The sequence below is a fragment of the Narcine bancroftii genome, chromosome 9, assembly GCF_036971445.1.
Source record: "Narcine bancroftii isolate sNarBan1 chromosome 9, sNarBan1.hap1, whole genome shotgun sequence".
Classification (NCBI taxonomy): domain Eukaryota; kingdom Metazoa; phylum Chordata; class Chondrichthyes; order Torpediniformes; family Narcinidae; genus Narcine; species Narcine bancroftii.
In genome coordinates, this window is record NC_091477.1 from 103,161,595 (window position 1) to 103,182,636 (window position 21,042).

Consider the following 21,042-nt stretch of genomic DNA (forward strand, 5'->3'; position numbering starts at 1 on the left):
CATCTTTGTCTCTTCATCAACTGGCACTTCAATTTTATTAGCAGAAATGGATGCAACACTCAAGCCAGAGCGGCTGATAATCGACCAGTCTGCCCCGAGGGCCAGAGAAATTTTCAGCCACTAGATTGCTTGTTTCGATTACTACATGATAGTCAATTCCCAAGGTTGTAAAGGAGCCACCTGTTTTGAGACGAAGCACCAGAATTCGTAAACAACCTGATAGGCTGACATATTCATAAAACATCTCATTATATTTCGATTGCTTGCTAGATACTGGCGTATTTTGACTGTTAGAGTATCTCAAGGCCAAACATGGTATCCATGTTTGCTTCAGTCTTTCCTAGCAGTCTTTCCTTTTGATTTTAACCTTTCTTCTGCCAGGGGAAGACTGTGGTGAATATCTGCCCAGCTGCCTTTCTCCCCTCTGGCAAGCCTTGCTGTACTAACATTGGCTGTGCATCATCTCTACTGTTAAGGACACTCCCCTTGGATATAACTGTATACGCACCTATTGTCTTTCATTATTGTACCATGAGTTTCTGCTAATAAAAGCCAGGATTATTGTTTGACCACATCATCTTTGTCTACTTCATCAACTGGCCCTTCAGTATGACCACCCACCAACTACTTTGGGAAACAGGCTGATGGATCAGTTATTAAATTTAACAGTAGTTTATTTATGCATCCAAATATGTTGATTTGTTAATTAGAATGGCCACTGTAATGGAAAACCTCAAAATAATCTATAACTTCTTTTTCTTAATAAGAGTTGTTGGGGAAATAAACTATAAACTACACAATGTTATCATTGTCCTTTTTGATCTTTAATGTAAAACATTCCCTGTGGTTGTTTTGACTGTTGGCTATAGAATTTTTAAAAAAATCCAAAGAATAAATTGAAACGTTTTGTTCAATCTAGTCTGAAAAATTAAGGATTACGATTTGCATGTTCGTTGCACAGTGACATTTATAAGCCCCAATACTTGGGCTAAAATAGCAGAAGACCCATATTTCAGGTTCAACAAATGGCATCCTTGCATTTTTCAATGTTCAATTGAACTGCTACCTGAATCCAAAATTTGCTTAATCTGCCATCATTAATTGTGATGAAAATTTTAATCTTATTAACTTTGCTTTTTAGAGCAGAACAAGTCTAGACTAAATCAGAATTAAAATGAAATTTCAATACTTGATATCTGTTTTTGATATTTATTTGAATGGGGCAAATTTTTCAGTGATATACAAGGCATTCTGTGAGAAACCTTTTTTGAACAAATGAACTTTGATTAGAGGTGCACAGATTCCTGTGGTAGTAAAAACAGTTAAAAGTCGTAGTTCGTGAAATGTATTTGCTAAAATTAGTGGATAGGAATTTCTCAGTCTATCAGCCTTGCAGTTTCAAAGGTGGAAGGTAGAACTAACAAACAATATGTGCATTCTGTAATTATTTTTAAATGAAGGACATGGCATAATCACAAGATAAAAGAGCAGAAGCAGGCCACCTGGGCCATCAAATCTGTTCTGTAAATCTTGACCTGCCGCCCCTTCCTCTCCCCCCAACATTTTATTCAGGCACCTGCCTACATTTTGCTCATACTTTGATGAAGGGCTCAGAACTGAAATCTTTATCTTGGCTATATAAAGTACACTGTGTGATCTGCTGAGTTTCTCCAGCATTATGATTTTACTTTTATCTTAATTTTTTTTATTATCAAGGTATCATTTTGTTTAGGATGACTTTTCTGAATGTCATTGTTGCATTTTTTGTAAGAATTAATTTAAATACATAGTTGAACAGTATAGGACACAGCTGGGGAGCCTGCTGCCTCACAGCTCAAGTAATGTGTTCAAAACTGTCCTCCAATGTTAGCTCTTTGTGACCACACAGGTTTCTTGAGGTACTCTGGTTTTCATCGACATCCCAAAGATTTGTGGATTGATAGGTTAATTGGTTGCTCTAACACAATCCTCTTGTGTGGAGAGGATTGATGGAAATATTGGGAGAATAAAATGGAGTTATTGTGGGATTAGTTAAATAGATGTTTGATGGTTAGCATGAACACAAAGGCTGTAGGGCTTATTTTCAATGTCATCTGACTATGAAGATCTCAACAGCTAACATATCAAATACATTTCAGATTGCATTCATTAACTATACTGGATTAATACTTGCATTGTTAAAACCTGTTCTCTTTCAGTCCTGTACTCCTCGATGGCAGACTTGCATTGGAAACACGGATGACACTTTTGGATTTGCCTTGGGATCCTTGTTTGTAAAGTTTACATTTGATAAAGACAGCAAAATAATAGTAAGTTTCTTTATATTTTCAGTTTGTTTATTTCAGCAAATAAATATACCATTAAGGAAGCCTCAATTATACCCTGAAATAAATAGCCTATTTGGAACTTTAAAACATCCTTGATGCTCAGGCTGTAGTATATGAAATGTAGAGAAATGTGCAACATAATTTCTCTGAACAATAAGCAATGGGCAAATGATGCTATATTGTGAATCCTGATTTATGTTTATTTTATTTATTTCTTTGTATTGTTTCAAAAAATTGTGATCTAAATCTGAGAACTCCTTTGTGATCCTATTAATACAATACATGTTTAGTTATAGGCTAAGTGAACACTATACAGATCTGCTTCTTGCATTCATCTTGGACTTGAGGGATAAAGGTTTGAAGTATTTACATCACACTTTTCATTCTAATTTTATTTGGATGCAAGTTCATACAGTAATTGGAAATTGAATGAAAAAGTCACATAAAGATACAAATTAAGAGCAGGAGTAGGTTACTTGGCCTTGAGCCTGTTCCAGTAAGATTTTGGCTGATTTGATTAGCACCTCAAATTTTCATTTCCATCAGCTCCTGGTAACTTTTTGTCCTTTGCTTCTCAAAAATATATCTACCTGTACCATAAAAAATATTCAAAGTATGCTTCCTCAATCCTTTGAGAAAGAGAGTTCCAAAGTCTCATGACTGAAAGAAAACACTTTTATCTACTGACAGAGGCAGTTTGTTTTTATAAAATGTATTCTGCTATAGCTAAGCTGCTTTTTGTTTTCTCTTGTAAATTATAATTAAAAACATTTTTTCCTGTTGTCCCAGTTGAATGTTTTGTCCAAGTTTATTTTTCTCTTGAAATGTGGAGGGGGGGTGGGGGGGTGGTTTCTTGTATGCTCATGGGTCTTATATCAAATATGGTAATTTCTATCTGAAAAATCTTATTTTCAAGACTGACCTAGATTGTAGATTTTCCAACAAGAGGAAAATATCTTTCTATATTAATTGAATCAAGACTCCTTGGGATTTTGTATTTCTCATTCAAGCCCCTCTCTTCCTGATTCTAGTGGATACAAGTCTAACCTGTCCAACTTTACTCATAAGACAACCTGCACATTCTTGGTATTAGCCCAGTAAATCTTATCTGAATTGTTTCAAATATATTGATATCTTCCTTATGCTGTTAAAACAAAATCAGCTTCTCCCTTTTACTTTGAACAATTCTTTATTTGCTAATTTTACAGAGAATAAAAGATGGTTTCTTAGGATCATTCTTTATAACTTTTGAACAATTAAAAGATAAAAATAATATACAAAATAATACAATCTTTGCATATTATCAGTGAAAATTGTATTTAAAAAAGAAATTGGGATGAGATTTGAGGCTTCCAAAACAAAGTCAATTTGAAGATATAATAGATACCTTTATGGTCAAGAAATTTATTACTAATATGTATATAAAATTACAAGAAACTGAGGAAAAAAGATTTATAGAAATCAAAAATGCGATATGAGAAAGATTTAAATACACAAACTCAAGAGGAAACATGGTCAAAATTGTGTCAAAGTGTTACGAATACAGTTAATGTTAGATACCAAATGGTCCAATATAATTTTTCTCCATCAATTATATTATATTCCACAAGCATAAAATTTTCTCCATCAATTATATTATACTCCACAAGCATAAAATGGATTTGATTCTAGTTACTCCAGTAAGTTTTTTCGAGGTACAAAAGAAATAAGGACTTTTTTTTCCACACGCGGTATGGTCTTGTGAAAAAGTGGAATGATTTGTGTGTTTTACGAAGACAAAATATGAAGATAAATATACAAAAGGATCCAAGAATATTTTTTACTTGGAAATATATATGAAAGAGATGTAAAGTTGAAATTGGATAAATGTCAAGAGAAATTTTTAAGTATAGCAATAGCGACTGTGAAGAAATGTAGAACAACATGGAAAACTGAAAATGTGTTATCATTAATTAGATGGCATAGCGAAGTGTAAAAATGTATACCTTAAGAAAAAATAACTTATAGTCTAAGGAATCGAGTTGAAAATTTTTATAATATTTGGAAACCATATATGGATTTTATGAATACATTTCCATCCAACTTTTCCACCTTACCTACTCCTCTCAATTAGAGACTGTAAGTCTATTCTAACTTTAATTAATTTGCTTCCTAGGCAGAAGAAATGATTAATGAAATTCGAACAGCATTTAAAGAGGGCCTGGAGAAGCTGACATGGATGGATGATGAGACACGCCAAGCTGCTGAAGAAAAGGTTTGTTTATCTTGAACTGTTTACTTTTCTAAGAAAATTCTGAATTTTTGCTACCTGGACACTTTGCACTAAGGGCACTTGCAAACTTTATCCAAATGAAATGCAAATTCTTATTTTAATTGAACTTTAGACTTCAGCTACTTTTTCTGCTCTTTTGTGCTTGTGGGATTCATGCAACATGAACTGATTATGCCCAGAAGTTAAATATTATCACCTCCAAAACTCCTCTTAGTCACATTTCTGTGGAACAGTTAATGAAAGCTGAACTATTCGCTTAGAAGTTGTATAATGGCTTTGTTTTACTTTGGCTTGTGTGCCTTATTAAGAGCTGAACTTAATTGGTGTGATTTGCTTTAACTGAATATAAATAAGTGACCAAGATATGTGAAAATCCAATAGGGTTATTGCAATACAGCAGGATAAATAGTTGTATAAGATTTCCCAAAATATATGGTGCATAGATTACCAGGATACATGAAATATGTAGAAGTAAGAAACTATTGAGCCTAAATGATAGTGCTGCATAAGAGTGACACAGTTATCATAGCAGTTAACTGTTACAGTCCCAGCGATCGGGATCAGGTTTAGAATCCTGCGCTGTCTGCAGGGATTTGTATGCTCTCCCCGTGTCTGCGTTGCCTTTCTCTGGGGGTGTACCGGTTTCCTCCCACTGTTCAAAATGTACTGAGGGTGTAGGTCAATTGGGTGTAATTGGGCGGCACAGGCTCATGGGCTGAAAGGGCCTGATACTATGCTGTCTGTCTAAATTAAATTTAAGACTTTGGCTTGGTGGAGACTCTGGCACCCCATTGATATTTTAGCACTTATTCATGTTAAAAGATTACAAGGGCCAGGTTCTTAATTCCTGAGGGCATTCCTTCAATCACCATTGTGGGAAGTGAAGCACCAGGATTGGATTGAGGAAGGAAGGGAGGCAGAATATATAGGAACACTGCTTTCTATGTTTCATTCTTGCCTGCGTTTCCACCAATAAATTTATAGGTCATGATGGCCCTGTAAAGTCCAGGCAGTACCTAAAAGCAATGAGGAAAGACTTCTTTAATACTGCATAAAGAATGAAGGTCAAAAATTGTACTGAGTATTTGTCCACCATGTAAAGCGCAAAGCGACCACAGAGCAAATATGTGCTACCAGAGAATGTGGTTATTGGTCGAACAGTTCAGGAAGAAGCCCTTTGGTCCACATGTCTGAACATAATGCCTAAATTAAATTAAAATTCTGCTCATGGTCTATATCCCTCTATTTTCTGCATACTTATTTTCTGCATATTCATGTGCCTATCTTTACTGTTGCATTTGCTTCTATCACCTCTCCTAGCAGCTTGTTCCTGGAACCTACCACTCTGTTTTATGTAAAAATATTTACCCAAACATCTCCTTTTAACCCCCCCCCCACCAACCTTTATTGCATGTCCTCTAGTACAGCCATTCTCAACCTTTTTTGGCTATGCCCCCCACAAGGACTCTGCTCAAAGTTTATGAGCCTCCTTCCCTGAGAAGCAGTTGTTTTGTTATTTTCCTTATTTCTCTCTTACTGACTACATAAAAATATGAAAAATATTTGTTATTCGAGGTGAAAAGAAAACAAGGCTTTTACTTAAATGTGCTGTGGCCCCCAGTTGGGCTATAGGGCTCCCATTGAGAATGGCTGTTTTAGTACTTGATATTTTAACCCTGACTTCTAATTTACTAACTTCTATCGGGGTCTTGCCTTGGCTCCTAATGCTCCAGAGATATCAACCCAAGTTTGTCCCCAGATCTTTTTGTAGCTCATACCCTATAATCCACTCAGCATTCTAGTAAACGTCACATTCTTCCTAGAGTGGGATCACCGGAATTGTGCACAAAATGCCCAAGTGCGGACTAAAGAAAAATTTGTAGAGATGCAACATGGGAAGGGGGTGGAGAGCTGGAGGAGAGGAGGCATAGAAATGAGGAAAAAGGAGAGACTTGGGGAGGTGGTTACTAGAAATTGGAGGTTGACATTGATATCATCTGGTTGGATACTGGCGTGGCTGAATGAAAGGTGTTGTTCCTTCGCATTGCAGTACATGAGGGGACGGACAGTGTGGCAATGGGGTGTAGAATTTAAGTTGTTGGCCGCTGAGAAATTTAAGGAATTGTCATCACTATTCCAAAAGCACTCTCCCACTAAAACTCTGATCACCAGGCCAGGTTCATTTCCCAGCACAAGGTCTAGTCTGACCATTTCCTTGGTTGGACTATTCACATGCTGCTTAAAGACACCCATATGGATACAGGTAACAAGGTCTGCTTGAATTTGTTGCAATTGACAACTCTTCAGTGATTTGGGATATGCATCTAGTTTGGAACTGGAAATTTCAGCAATTAACTAAATAGGGCCATTCAGTTTTATGCTCTTGCTGGGTTCATGAGGCAATGAAGGCATCAGGAATTCTTGAATTTGCAAAATGGAAAGGATAATCAATCTTTACTTGTCCAGATTATACATGGTAACACATCAAGTATTCCAAGTGTTAGTGAAGGACTAACTGAAAGTTTGGTAAGTGCCTTTGTCGTCCTTGAGCTCTTCAAATAAGATGAGCATAGCTGACTGGTTTGATGTGTTATCACCATATATAGCACAGAACAGGCCAGTTTGGCCCTGCTAGTCCATGCTGGAACAAATCCCCACCCTTCTAGTCCCACTGACCAGCACCTGGTCCATACCCCTCCAATCCTCTCCCCTCCATGTAATTATCCAGTCTTTCCTTAAATGGAAATAACGTCCCTGCTTCAACCACCTCTGCTGGAAGCTTATTCCACATCCCAACCACCCTTTGCGTGAAGCAATTTCCCCTCATGTTCCCCTTATAATATTCCCCCTGCAATCTCAAACCATGGCCTCTGGTTTGAATATCCCCCACTCTTAATTAAAAAAGCCTATCCACGTTGACTATCTCTGTTTGGATAGTTACCAATAAGCCCATCTACCTTCTAGTTCATCAGGGCTATTTCCCCTCCTTCCAGCTCCATGTGAATGTTAACAAAATCTGGAGCTCAGAATTGAACTCTGAATGTCCAAATGGGTAACAGTCTGCGAATAATTGATGTCCTTAGTGTGCAAATCCTTCATTTGCCAGGACCACACATGTTGAGTACATAAATAGATATAATTTCTACAAAATATTTGGAGAAAAGGTCAGTTTCTTTTTGGAAAGTCTTGTTTGTATGTATGTTCAATTTTAATTAAAAAGAGCTGCAGTGACATGTTCTTTACCAAGAGGTAAAGAGTACTGCCATTTGAACAGAATCTTCTTATTTATTGCTGCTTCAGTGGCTTGAGGGGAAACTGTCATACACTTGTCAACTTAAAGACAATTCCCTTCCTTGGGTTGGAAATGGAACCCCATTTTACCTTCTTGACAATAATGTTTAAGGACAACTTGACCAAAACCTAGCTGTAAATTAGCCTTGCATTTTGACTACTTGAAAAGGGTGCTGACTCAACTCCTCAAAGTCTCATAACATGATGAGCAGAAAAATAAAGATTGTGGGAATAATCAGGTAGAATTCATAATTACATCTAATTTGAACCTCACGCATCTAGTATTTTTCTGGGCCCAGATTATGGTCGTCTTTTTTTTAAAAAAAATGGAGCTTTTCTGTCCTGCAATGTTTCACTTAATGAGTTCAGTTGCTGTGCAACATGCGAGAGGCCCAATTAGCATAAAAAGTGGTCATTAGAAACCAATCCAAGTATTTTGCATTGTTTATCATTCTGCATTTCCATAGATAGCAAGAATAAATATCAGGATTGCAAGATTAAAAGAAAAAGGAACAAATTGATTTTGTGTTCACCTCTCAACACTAATATCAAACACTAGGTTTAATTTTTTTTAAGAGAAGAAAATGAAGCTGAAAATGAGCAAATGTAAAAAAAAATCAAGGTTTATTTCAAAATTTGCCATTTTATTTTCGTCATTTCGTAGCTTGTTTCTGTGCTATGTGACCCTATGGCTCCAACCCATCAGTTTGATTTGCATACTTGTGAAATGAAATCTAAAATACCAGAAGAAGATGGAGAGACAAAACTAACAATGTAAGATGCAAGATTAGCATGAGCCTGAAGGCCAAAGGCTGGAGAGGAAATACCTGATGGGCTGACTCTAACTTTGTTTCCGATTGGTATTCTTATTTGATTTCCCCATTGAGGAAGAAACCACTTTGTTAGAAGTACAAATAAATTGCTCTTATCACACGGGGCCTCGTGTGATAGAAAGGGAGGAGGGAAAAGGGCAGGTGCTGCATCTGAACTTGCATGGAAAATGCGTATTAGTGGTAACACCAGAGTGGAGCATAAGGGAAGGGGAGAGAAAAAATGTATCTTGTCATTTTTTTTTGTTAGCACTATTCTACTATTGCATTGCCTTACATGCACAAATTTGTTCTTTTTGGGAATCTGAAGGTAAAGGTTCCATTATTGTCACATAATAATGCATTTAAAATGTAACGTGCATGAAATTTGAATCTGAATGTAATCTCCGCATATGAATGGTATTTTCAATGATGCATCAGTTGTACATAGTGCACTAATTGTATCTCATACCTAGCTTTCCAAAATGTATAATATCCATTTTTAATACAACTCTTGTCACATCTGATACTTCTGAAGCACATCAATGTATGGAGGTGAATTTTACATGCATCTATGTAAAGATCCTTTGTTGCTTCCACATGAGCTGTGCATTAAAAGCTCAACTAGTTCACAAGCATTCCTGGGTAATTGGTCGGCTTTGTCAATGATGCAGGAAGAATTACATATCCAAGAGTTCCTCATCCTAACTGGTGATAAAGTTAGCCCTGGCAGAAGAGCCACTAAGTCATCTGAGGCAGAGTAGAATTTGTACAAATCCTCCATTTGTGCAATCCTCCAGATGTCTCCTGCCACCCCCTTAAAGCTTCAAGAAAAAGTAATCGCCCATCATAAAGCAGTCAATGGGTTCAATCTGGTCTTGTTCTCATACATTGCAAGCGGCTACTATCCTCTGATACTGCTATTTCAACATGTCAACAAAGCTTATGCTTTGTTGGTTTGAGCTCCTGCTGTTTTGGTGGCCAACTTGGTCAGTGCTCAAGTCCAAATTAAAACCACACTAATCGGAATCCACAGCATAGTTTGGATCATGAAATTTGCAAAATATAGACAATGCCTTGCTGTGTGTTAATGCAAGTACTATGAAAAAATTCTTTCCATTACTGTGCAAGAAAGTAGATCTGTTTCTTTGTTCCAGGCTTCAGATCACACTTCTGGCAGATGCTTCTCACCTTGCTTTCATTGGTGAGATCCAATGAGCCAAAATCAAATTTTGAAACTGAAGTTAACATTGCTGTAATTAATATATTAAGATCAACAAGCTTACTGTGTGTGGGATTGGAGGTAATATGTAGAGCTCAGCAGGTCAAAATTCATCCTTTTGCATCCGCAGTTTGGCTTTCATGGAACTTGTTATCACTGACACTTCATTATACTTATTTTGTCACTTCAGGTTTTTTATTTGATAGACAAAGCTGGGATACTTGTTTGCATCTTGTATACTGCAGTGGTTAACCTTTTGCTAATACAGGTACACGATCCTTTATCCGGAACCCTTGGGGGACAGTGTGTTCCGAATTTCAGATTTTTTCAGATTTTGGAAAGCCCACCCGAATTGTGCTGCAGTATCCACCCCCACCCCCTTCCAGTCGCCTGGCCCGCCGGCCCCCCGGCCGCCTCCTGGCAGTCTCCCCCTTCCCCCAACCGCTGGTCGCCACTTGCCGGATTTTGGAGCTTTCCGAATTTTAGAGTCCGGATAAAGGATCATGTACCTGTAATACCATTGACATTGGCATGATGGAAATAATTGCTTACTTTGTTTCCTAGGATTATTTATCTGAATCTTTACCACAAACTTATTTTATTATAAATCATTGTTCTGATAGATCTTGTTTGTTTGCCTCCTTTCCATTAGGCTGATGCCATTTATGACATGATTGGTTTTCCAGACTTCATTTTAGATGCTAAGGAATTGGATGAAGTCTATGATGGAGTGAGTAAATAAAAACTAAAAGGTTTAAGTTACTGAAGCATTGTGAATGGCCAATGAATTTGATATAGTTAAGAATTTCATGTCTATATTTTTCATTATTGACCAAGAAAGCTTCACATCTATTATGCATTTGAGGCAAGGAAAAAGAATTGAAAACATTTATTCAAAGTTTAGAAACTCCTTTTAAATAATATTCTTCACTGGACAGATATTGGGAATAATGGTGAATGCTCTCTGCCAAATATAACAAGTTTAAACCACCTCTGATATAGGAGCTTTCTTGTATCTCCTTAGGATTTTTACACCCTCTGATTAGAATTCTGAGAGGAGACAAAATCCAAAAATGGGAGGACATCATTGACTGGTAGGTGCCTGAACCAGCTCAGTTATCAATGGGGCAAAGAAGTGATGCAGGGATATCTAATAAAACTAAAGGTGTATCGATTCTGAGTGTAGGATAATAGAATTCAAGATGCACAGAGTGTCTAAGGAGTAGTTACTGCAAAGGCTCCTTTCAGGGTGATGTTACTTGCCCACTATTTATGAATTGTTAATGGAATTTGTCAAATAATTTTGCTTTTATGTCCATAATGGTTTTTTTTTAAACTTGATGATCTTTGAATAATATGTACCTTTCCATTTTTACACCAGTATGAAGTATCAGAGAATTCATTCTTTCAAAATATGTTGAATTTCTACAATTTTTCAGCCAGGATTATGGCCGACCAACTTCGGAAAACACCCAATCGAGACCAGTAGGTGTTCTGACATCTCTATTCACCTTGTATTGCAATATAGCGGGAAGAAAATATCAAGTAGAGTTTCCTATCAATTTTTACATTTTTAAAAATTGTGGTGATTGGGCTAGAAGATGACACTGGATCAGACCCACTCCCCAGATTTGCCTTACACAATGCCCACACATGGCCAAACATCTAATTAGATGCTTATGGTCTCCTCTACATTGGAGTGAGTGGGCGCAGACTAGGAGATTGATTTGTTAAACACCCCAGCTCTGTCTGCTGCAATAGTGGCCAACGATTTCAATTCTTGTCCCATTCCCTTGCTGACATGTCTGTCCATAGTCTCATGCACTGCCAGACTACCTGCAAAATGGAGGAACACCACCTCATTTTCCATCTTTCCATCCTCCAACCAGATGGCATTAACATTGACTTCTCCAGAATCTGTTCATCCCCCCTCCCCTCCACCACCATCGCTTTTCCCCCATTGCAATTCCCCAGTTTTCTCTCTCTAACTCTCTCTCCTTTCCCCTTGTCTCCTTTCACAGAGCCAAAATCAATACTCGCCTTTCCTCTCAACTCCTCTCCCTGCCAGTCTTCATTCTTTATTCTGACACCTTCCTGTTCTTTGTTTTTACCTTGAAGAAGGACTCAGGCCCAAAATGTCAGTTATATTTTTATCTCTTATGAGCACTATGAATCCAGCTGAGTTCCTCCAGCATTTCTGCGTATTTTTTTTTTACTACAATCACAGCGTCTACAGACTTTTGTGTTTCACAATGAGATGGAGGAGTCTACTACATTAAAGGCTTTGATAGAAAGCTTAAAAAAATTTAATTTTAAAAATGTAAATAAAATGCATAAAGATTTTAAGAAATAATTTCCGGCACTAAAATGACTTGCCTGGATTGACCACTTTCCTCAGAGTCAATCAGCGCTGTTTCTCACTGCTGTAAAGTTGGGGAGTGATCATTTCACCTCCATCTGTTGTTGGACTTTTGTATGGCAGGCAAGGCCCTGAAGTCTGAGATGAGTTCAACCACAGAATCACTTGATTTACCCAAAATTGTAAACAAGAAATTATAAGATACAAATTCCTTGTCTATTGGTTCGGGCAAAAGTTCTGATGAAATGGTACATTTTGAAAGTTGTTGAACAATTTCAATTTGCAAGCTTCCATTGTGCTTCTCCTTTATATAAAAAAAAATGGAGTAGATTTTTAGAGATTCTGCTGCTGGGAACTGAGGATTCTACTCCAGAGACCGATGGGTTCTGCATGCTTTTCCATATCTTTAATAGATTGAAATTACTTGAGGGCTCTTGATCTTTACTTCCAAGTTCTCGATATATTCTCCAGAATAAGAATAATAAATTTCTTCTTCCATTGCAACGAAGAGAAGTTTGAAGGGTTCATTTTCAAACAATTCAAACATTGTTTGTGTGACCGTTATAATTATGCTTTTAATGTTTTTTTTGGTTTCACAACAATGTTCAAACAATTTTATGGAATGAAATTGTATAGAACACAACTTGTGTTAAGTATCTAAAATCTGAAGGGCAAAGTACACTATCTTCAAAATTCTGAGCAAGTTGTGAAGATTCACTAAAAATTAAACAATTATATATCCCTTTGTATGCAGTGAAAATGGTCCACTTCTGTATAAATTGTTCATTAAAGAAAGATAGTCTTCATAAAATGTACCTGAATATTAATGACAATAGCAGAGAGTATTTACATTGGAATCTTTGTATCACTTCTGAGATCTGTGATTAAACAATTTATGAATAAATTTAAATTTTGACATTCAACACAGTAACAGGCCCTTGAGCCCACAAGCCCAGTTACACCCAATTAACTCGCAACCCTGATACCTTTATGGGAGGAAGCTGGAGCATCTGGAGGAAACCCATGCAGGCACAGGAAGAGCATATAAACTTCATACAGACAACGCTGAATTCGAATCCCAGACACTAGCACTGTCACAGTGTGCGCTAACCGCTATGCTAACCATGCTGTCCAAAGTTGTTACATGAAAGTTTCCTTTCGTTGTATACGGATAAACCAAAATAGCAAATGAAATACTCAATGCTCTACTTTTTGTGTCTAGGTGGAGCATGACACCTCCCACTGTTAATGCATATTATGTGCCAACAAAAAATGTGATCGTCTTTCCTGCTGGTATTTTGCAAGCACCATTCTATACCACAAGTAGCCCAAAGTAAGTACTTCCTGGGAATTTTTGAAGATGGCATTTTCATTAAATGTCCATCAAATGAACAATAAACTACTCGTGTATCCTTCTGTCTCAACTATAGGTCTCTGAACTTTGGTGGCATTGGAGTGGTGATGGGTCACGAATTAACACACGCTTTTGATGATCAAGGTACAGATACAAATGCCAAAAATTGCAGTTTTACAATGTTTTCACTGGAACTTTGCAGGCATAAACTTGCTGTTCCTACCAGGGCTCATGTTAGCTGGGAGGGGATTATTTAAATATGAAGATAGACACTTTGGGACTTTAGACTTCAAATTTTGGAGCAATACATTCTTCACTGGGATAGGACAGAGCAGACAGAAAGATTTCCATCATAAACTCCATGTTCCCCTGCTACTGTTTAGTTAGAGCCTATATTCTAGCAATATTCCAGTTGCAGTTGGCCTCAATTACCATAGAGGCATCCATTGGCAACAATACTGGAAAATTGGATCTGCATTTATCCTTTGAAACATGAGAGGTGTAACAGGGTGAGACCACCGAAGGCAGCAATAAATTTAACAAAAACAGAAAATGCTGAAATTACTTGGACAGGGTTATTATTTTAAGTCTATCTAATTTATCACAGAACCAGATTATTATGAGACAGAAGGAGGCAATGCATCTGATTAATTGTGCAATCTGATTAGTCCCTTCCTTGCCTTTTCCTCATTAACTTGCCAATTTTTCTCAAACAATACCTGTACAATTCTCTTTGGAAGGGACTGATTTTCAAGTTGTAGCAGAAAGCAGTGAATTCCTGATTATAACCAGCCTCCAATACTCCTTATAAATTTTATCTACAATTTTAAATCAGTGCTCCCTGATCCTCAAACAGATGGGAACAGATATCCCCATCAAATCTCTTCTCAACCTTCTTTACTAAAAGGAGTCTTTCCAACTCCGCAGTTGAAATCCCTCATCCACAGGACAATTTTAACTTTTGATGTAACGTTGCTCATAGGTGAGTGGGCAGGAATGTTCCTCTTAGAAGTTATCACAATGGGCATGTTGTGCTAAATTTGGCAGTCAGGGGGGCACAGTGTTGTAACAGCTATGCAGTATTTGCTAACTTTTATCTATGTAACATTATCTTATGCAGGCAGAGAACATGATAAGGATGGCAATTTACGACCATGGTGGCAAAATTCTTCACTTGAAACCTTTAAGAACAAAACTGAATGTATGGTCAACCAATACAAGCAGTACACTGTAAATGGAGAACATATCAATGGAAAACAGACATTGGGTGAAAATATTGCAGACAGTGGAGGCCTCAAAGCTGCATATCACGTTAGTTGATTTTTTTATTAAATGGCTTTAAAATGTTTTTTTTAATGTGAATCATTTTATATCCCATTGACACCTTGTAAATAAAGCAGGTGAGAAATGGTACAGGGTACATTGAAATGGTGCTCCAAGGGAACTTGCACTAGTTTTGAGCAAAGCACTGAATTAACAAAGTTCTTGTGTCCCTGTCTGGAATGTGCTTTCCTTAGACAGGGTATAATTGTTTGCAGACTGTGATGGAGTTTGTGTGGATGGAGTAAGGTAAAGAGGATTGAATTGAATTGGAAGTGAGTAGTGAGTGTGGTACAGAGATTGTATGGTGTGATGGAGTAAAGGGTTGTGACTGAAGGAGAGATACGAGTTGGAGTTGACAGGATTCTGAGAACCAGATGGTCGTGAGGAGAGTGGCAGGATTGATAATTAAGCGATGGAGGATTGGGATCAAAATTAGTTGGTGAGATGATTGACTAGAGGGATCAGGAATTTAAGAGAAGAGATGGTGGAGAAAGACAATCCATGATCTGTGTGTCCTGAGTGAGGATTGAGCTGAGAGTGGAAGAAAGGGTCAGGTAATTAAAAGGATAGGTTGGTATCCATTCAGCTCCTAGGACGATGGCTACTTAGAAGATTGAAGGGGATACATCAGTGCAAAACTTGGAAAATTATTTCAAGGGAATAAATTGGTCATTGATGAATGCTTTAGATTGCTGGCGGTATACTCAATGGGCCTTTGGCTCCCTTTAACTGATGCTGAAGTAGACTTTATCTCTTTGGTTAAAGGCTACTTCAGAGTACAAGTCCATTGCTATTTGTAAGCTTCAGATATGGAGAAGAATTTTTGCAAGTGGCATCAAAGTATGTATTGCATGTCACTGTACATCTCTGCTTAATAGTCTCCAAGTGTGTGTAAGCAATATGTGGAGTGAATCCAGAAACCGTTTCTCTGACTAATTTCCTTCAGGATTGAATAGAGTCCACATAGAACAGGTGCAGGAATTTATTTAGCCAGAGGGTGGTGTAAAGGTTAAAACATTGTTTTTTAAAAAAATTTTGTTAATTTTGTGCCTATCCCTTTAAGGAATATAATTGTTTGTAGTGTTACCACAGTTACTATGATGTTGTATGTCATAATGTTGGGGCATACGGGGAGCTTTCTTTCTCATTCTTTGAAGAATCATGACAGAGACATAAGCTCTTGAGATGCTTTTTTTATTCATCTTATTTTGTTTATTTCTTTTATATTTGTTTAAAGTTGAATATAATTATTATGCTCTATGCTTTGTTACTCATCGTTATGAAAATCTCAATGAAAGGTTATGCAAAATGTTTCATCAACGAATTAAATCTACTTACAGTTGCAACTATGAAGTTTGATCTATTGAATTAATAAGATGGTCATTCGGAATAAAATCACTTCTGTTTCTGTTAAGATGACGTTTAGAAATTGGGAAATATTAGAACTTGGAAAGTGTCATGTATAGGTGGTAAATCTGTGAATTTTATTGCCACAGGTGGTTGTGGAGGCCAAGTCATTGGGTGTATTTAAGACTGAGCCTGATGGATTCTTGGCTAGCCAGGACATCAAAGGCTATGGGGAGAAGGGCAGGCAGTGGGGCTGAGTAGGAAGATAGATTGACTCATGATTAAATGGCAGGGCAAACTCAATAGGCTGAATAGCATATTTCTGCTCCTATGTCTTATGGAATCATGTAAGACTTAAGATTCCTTTATTGTCATGTACATAAATAAGCAAATTTGTCAACTTTTGCTTGCCCTGAAGGCACACAGAGTGCCATTAGTTTGGCTCCCCGGTGAATATGAGAGAGAGAGAAGCAAAAGGGAGTACGTTCAGAGACACCGAGTGTCTCCTGTTCTGAATGTCAAGGTAAATCCTGTATTAGGTATGGTTAGCATAAGTGCATTGAGGCAAGGAAATATTTAAGAATCTTAGTAGAGAAAGGGGAAATGAAAAAATGGTCTGAGAATGAGCGTTTAGTGGAGAGACTGATAAATATAGTTTTCCTTAAAGTGAGCTAGATGTAACCATTAATAAATTGAAATTCTTAAATTGCCTGCAACATTAACTCTATTTTGTACAAACTTTAGGCTTATAAAACTTGGGTAAAACGGAATGGAGAAGAAAAAATACTGCCTGCTGTTGGACTGACCAACCATCAGCTCTTCTTTGTAGGGTTTGCACAAGTAAGAAAAATGACAAGTTATATAGATTGCTAATTTTATTCTTCATATTTAAGAAATGTTGCTATTTTAGTTCACATTGAATATTAATTTTGAAACCTTTTTGAAAATGAAGATAACTTTAGACCAGTGATTCTCAACCTTTTTCTTCCAACTCACATACCACTTTAAGTAATCCCTATGCCATAGCTGCTCTGTGATTAGTAAAGGATTGCTTAAGGTGATATGTGGGGAGAAAGTTTGAAAACCATTGTTTTAATCGTACCTAATTGACTCGTTATGTGCAAGGTTTCATAACGCCAAAGGAAATGGACCAATGACAATTTTTCTCATGCAAAATATTTCAGTAACAATTGGGTCGAGAGCAGTGGTTCTCAACCATCCCTTCCCACTCACTTACCACCTTAAGTAATTCCTTACCAATTACAGAGCACCGATGGCATAGGATTACTTAGTGATATGTGAGTGGAAAGAAAAAAGTTGAGAACCACTACTTTAGACATTGGTCTCAAATAATATGTACAATCGTCCTGTCGGCTATTTTAATTGGGAACAGTTGGTGAGAAATTTTCAGGCATCAACAAGGTAAGAGAGGGATTTTCGAAGGGAAGACGTGTCTAGCATTAGCATCACTGTAGTTGCTCACCTAGGTTTCTCAAATAGCATCTCCCAAACCTGTCACCTTTGCCAACAGGCAAGGCAAAGGCAGTATTCCCCGTCTCCATTGCCAGCTGCAGTTTCCTCTTCAAGTTGCATGCCATAGTGATCAGGAAATATACAGCAGTTCCATCATCGATACTGGACCTTCCTACTTAATGGCATTGTGGAAGTACCTTCACCAGAAATATTGCAGACATTCAAGAGATTGGCTTACCACATCTTGAGAGAATTTAAAGATAAGTAGCAAATGGTGGCAATGCCTATTTATTTTTAGATTTAGACAGAGCACGCTAACAGACCATTTCAGTCCATCAGCCTGAGCTGCCCAATTTACACTCAATTAACCTACACCCCCCCCCAGTACGTTTTGAATGGTGGGAGGAAACCGGGTACCAACTCCTTACAGATTCGAAAACCCTGTCCCAATCACTGGTGCTGTAAAGGCGTTGCGCTAACCGCTACGCCAACTGTGCCGCCCCAAATGCCTTCATCTTGTAAATTATTGCAAAGGATTATGAAGTAGAGGTAATTGTAAGAAATTCTGCTTAACATGGACAGTTAAGTGATACATAAATTAACATGAGAATGAAAAAAATGAAACCTATAAGTAAAACATTAAAGCAGTATTTCAGATCAGCTATAAGGACCAAACTAATATTCTTTATTCATACAGAACAGAAGGAGAAAACTGAATGAACTGGAGTCACAAATTCAACTTGGATGATGTTAGATCTATAACTGACATGGCCAGAAGGCACTCTACAATGGGCCTGAATATATGGGTTATAAGGTCTACAATACGAAACAGGTCCTCTGGCCTAACTCATCCTTGCCAGCCAAGAAACATCTCTAATCTAGTCTCATTTGCATGCATTTGGCCCTTATTTCTTTAAACCTTCCTCATCCATGTGTATATATCTAAATGTCTTTTCTACATCGTAATTGCACTTGCCTCTACCATTTCCACAGGCATCTTGTTTCCATGTTCTCTGTGGAAAAACCTGCCCCCAGATCTTCTTTAAATTTTTCTCCTCCCACCTTAAACTTATGTCTTTTAGTTTGAGACTCCCTTGCCCCAGGTAAAAGACTGCCTCTCATAATTTTATTAACCTACATAGGGTTACCTCTGCCTCCACTCTAGGTAAAACAGATCAGGCTTATCCAATATCTCCTTGTAACTCAACATTCCTGTGAATTTTTCTGGATCCTCTCTAGCTTAATCATGCCCTTCCTGTAGCATGTCAACTTGAATTACACACAGGACTCTAGGTGTGGCCTTACCAACAGTTGAATCCCTGTAGCATGACATTGCAAATCTGATCCCCTGTACCTCAGCCAGTAAAGGCAAGAATACCTCATGACTTCTTCACACCACCCTTTCTACCTAGGCCCTACCATTCATTGTGCTTTCTAATTACACCATTTTGCATTTGTCTTGATTTAGATTTCATAGCTATTTCCTTGCCCACTTTCCCAGTTGATCTAGGTTCTATTATAACCTTGGGGAATCTTCTTCATTGTCCAGTGCACCAGCAATTTTAGTGTCAGCTGCAAACTTACTGATCATGCCCCCTACATCCTATGTCCACTGCCATAGCCTCACCCATCTTCTTGGTCACCTCTTAACAGAAAAACGATCAAATCTGTGAGATGTCATTTCCCACAAACAAAACCATGTTGGCAATTCCTAATCTGTCTTCCCTTTTCCAAATGAAAATAAATGATGTCTCTCAAAATCCCTTCTGGTAACTTTCCCACTGCTGATGTGAAGCTTTGGAATTCTCTAGCTTGAGCTTCTAATCATTCTTAAATAAAGTGTGACTTTAGCCATCTTTCGGTCTTCTGACACCTCACTCTTGGCCAACAAAGATATGGAAATCTCTGCCAGGACCCCATAAATTTCCTTTACTTCCCACAAGGTCCTTCGAAACAATGCTGGGGAAACAGCAAGTCAAACAGTGTACTTGTATTTAGTAAAGATTTATAACCAAGGTTTTGGACTTCATCAAAGTATGTCACCAATAAGTTGGTTATGTCTCTTTATCTTTGCTACATAAAGTGCACCACTTGACCTGTTGAGTTTCCCCAATGTGTTTTACTTCAATCGTCGTGTCTGCTGACTATTAAACTTAACTCCGATCCTTAGAAACACCTGGTCTGGCCCTGGAGGCTTGTCCATCATTATGCACTTCAAGACAGCTGAAACCTCCACCTTCAGGATGTCACAGTTCTCTTCCTTCAACTCACTCACTTCCATGTCCTCCATGACAAATAAAGATGAGAAGTATTCATTTAAGACCTTGCTGATCAATGACTCCACATGTAGAATACCGTGCTGATCCTTAAGAGGTCTTGCTTTTTGCTTAGTTACCCTTTGCAAGTCCCCGTGGAATCCCATCAAAATTAGCCATGCTCCATTTAGCGGGCTTCTAAGCATTGAGATGAAAGCACAGAAAGCTGTGTATCCAAATTTGTAGTTAACACAATAGGTAACATTATAGCAATGTGGATGGGAATAATTCACTTTTTTTTTAGTATAGTAAATGAATGTGGAAAATTGCATAAATTAATATCAGTATAGGCCATCTGAGGTAAGCAGTTACCATAAATATGGTGGGACATTTTCTAATAGTAATAGGCTAAAAGGAAAATGTCAAAATGATGGGTAGAAAGTAATTGAAAAGGTCAATTGCCTTTATATCTTGAGGACAGGAATAAATGTGGCAAAACTTAACCTGTGGCTATAGCAGGTCCTTTTTAAGCCATACCTCGTTCTAGGAATGGTTCTGGATATTACATGAAGAAGCCTATATTGGCCTGACATAAAATGTAGCTTAAAGTTTCCAGAATGGGAGCTGTGCTGCAGGAGTGAAAACAGGAGAGATTATGCAAACCAATTTCATTAAGAGGTAATTTGATCAGTTTTATAGAATTTAAGATTGAAAGAGTGCAGAGAAAATTTACGAGGAAGAGCTGAAAGGTTGAATTGATTAATATTTTATTCCCTTGGGAATGAGGGAGATTTGATAGAGATGTGAAAAATTATGAGGGGTCTGGAATAGGGTAAATGCAAGCATGTTTTTCCACTGAGTGGGTGAGACAAGAACTATAGGACACGTGTTAAGGGTGAAAATGTTTAAGGGGAATATTAGGGTGGCGGGAGTGTGGAATGAGTTGCCAGTGTAAGTAGTGAATGCAGTTCAATTTCAACATGTAAGAGAAATTTGGATGCAAGGCGGGA

At 37.6% G+C, this 21,042-nt stretch overlaps 1 protein-coding gene across 5 annotated transcripts in view; it reads left to right on the top strand.

Annotated features, from left to right (window-relative positions):
- LOC138742545 (endothelin-converting enzyme 2-like) overlaps positions 1 to 21,042 on the top strand; it is a 215,691-nt gene that overhangs the window by 187,778 nt on the left and 6,871 nt on the right. For all 5 annotated transcript variants that reach the window (XM_069897093.1, XM_069897092.1, XM_069897091.1 and 2 more), the window contains 8 exons: positions 2,199 to 2,309; positions 4,483 to 4,581; positions 10,574 to 10,651; positions 11,303 to 11,406; positions 13,503 to 13,613; positions 13,711 to 13,778; positions 14,755 to 14,945; positions 17,049 to 17,144. In XM_069897093.1, coding sequence (XP_069753194.1) covers positions 2,199 to 2,309; positions 4,483 to 4,581; positions 10,574 to 10,651; positions 11,303 to 11,406; positions 13,503 to 13,613; positions 13,711 to 13,778; positions 14,755 to 14,945; positions 17,049 to 17,144 — 858 coding nt within the window. The remainder of the gene's footprint in view (positions 1 to 2,198; positions 2,310 to 4,482; positions 4,582 to 10,573; positions 10,652 to 11,302; positions 11,407 to 13,502; positions 13,614 to 13,710; positions 13,779 to 14,754; positions 14,946 to 17,048; positions 17,145 to 21,042) is intronic.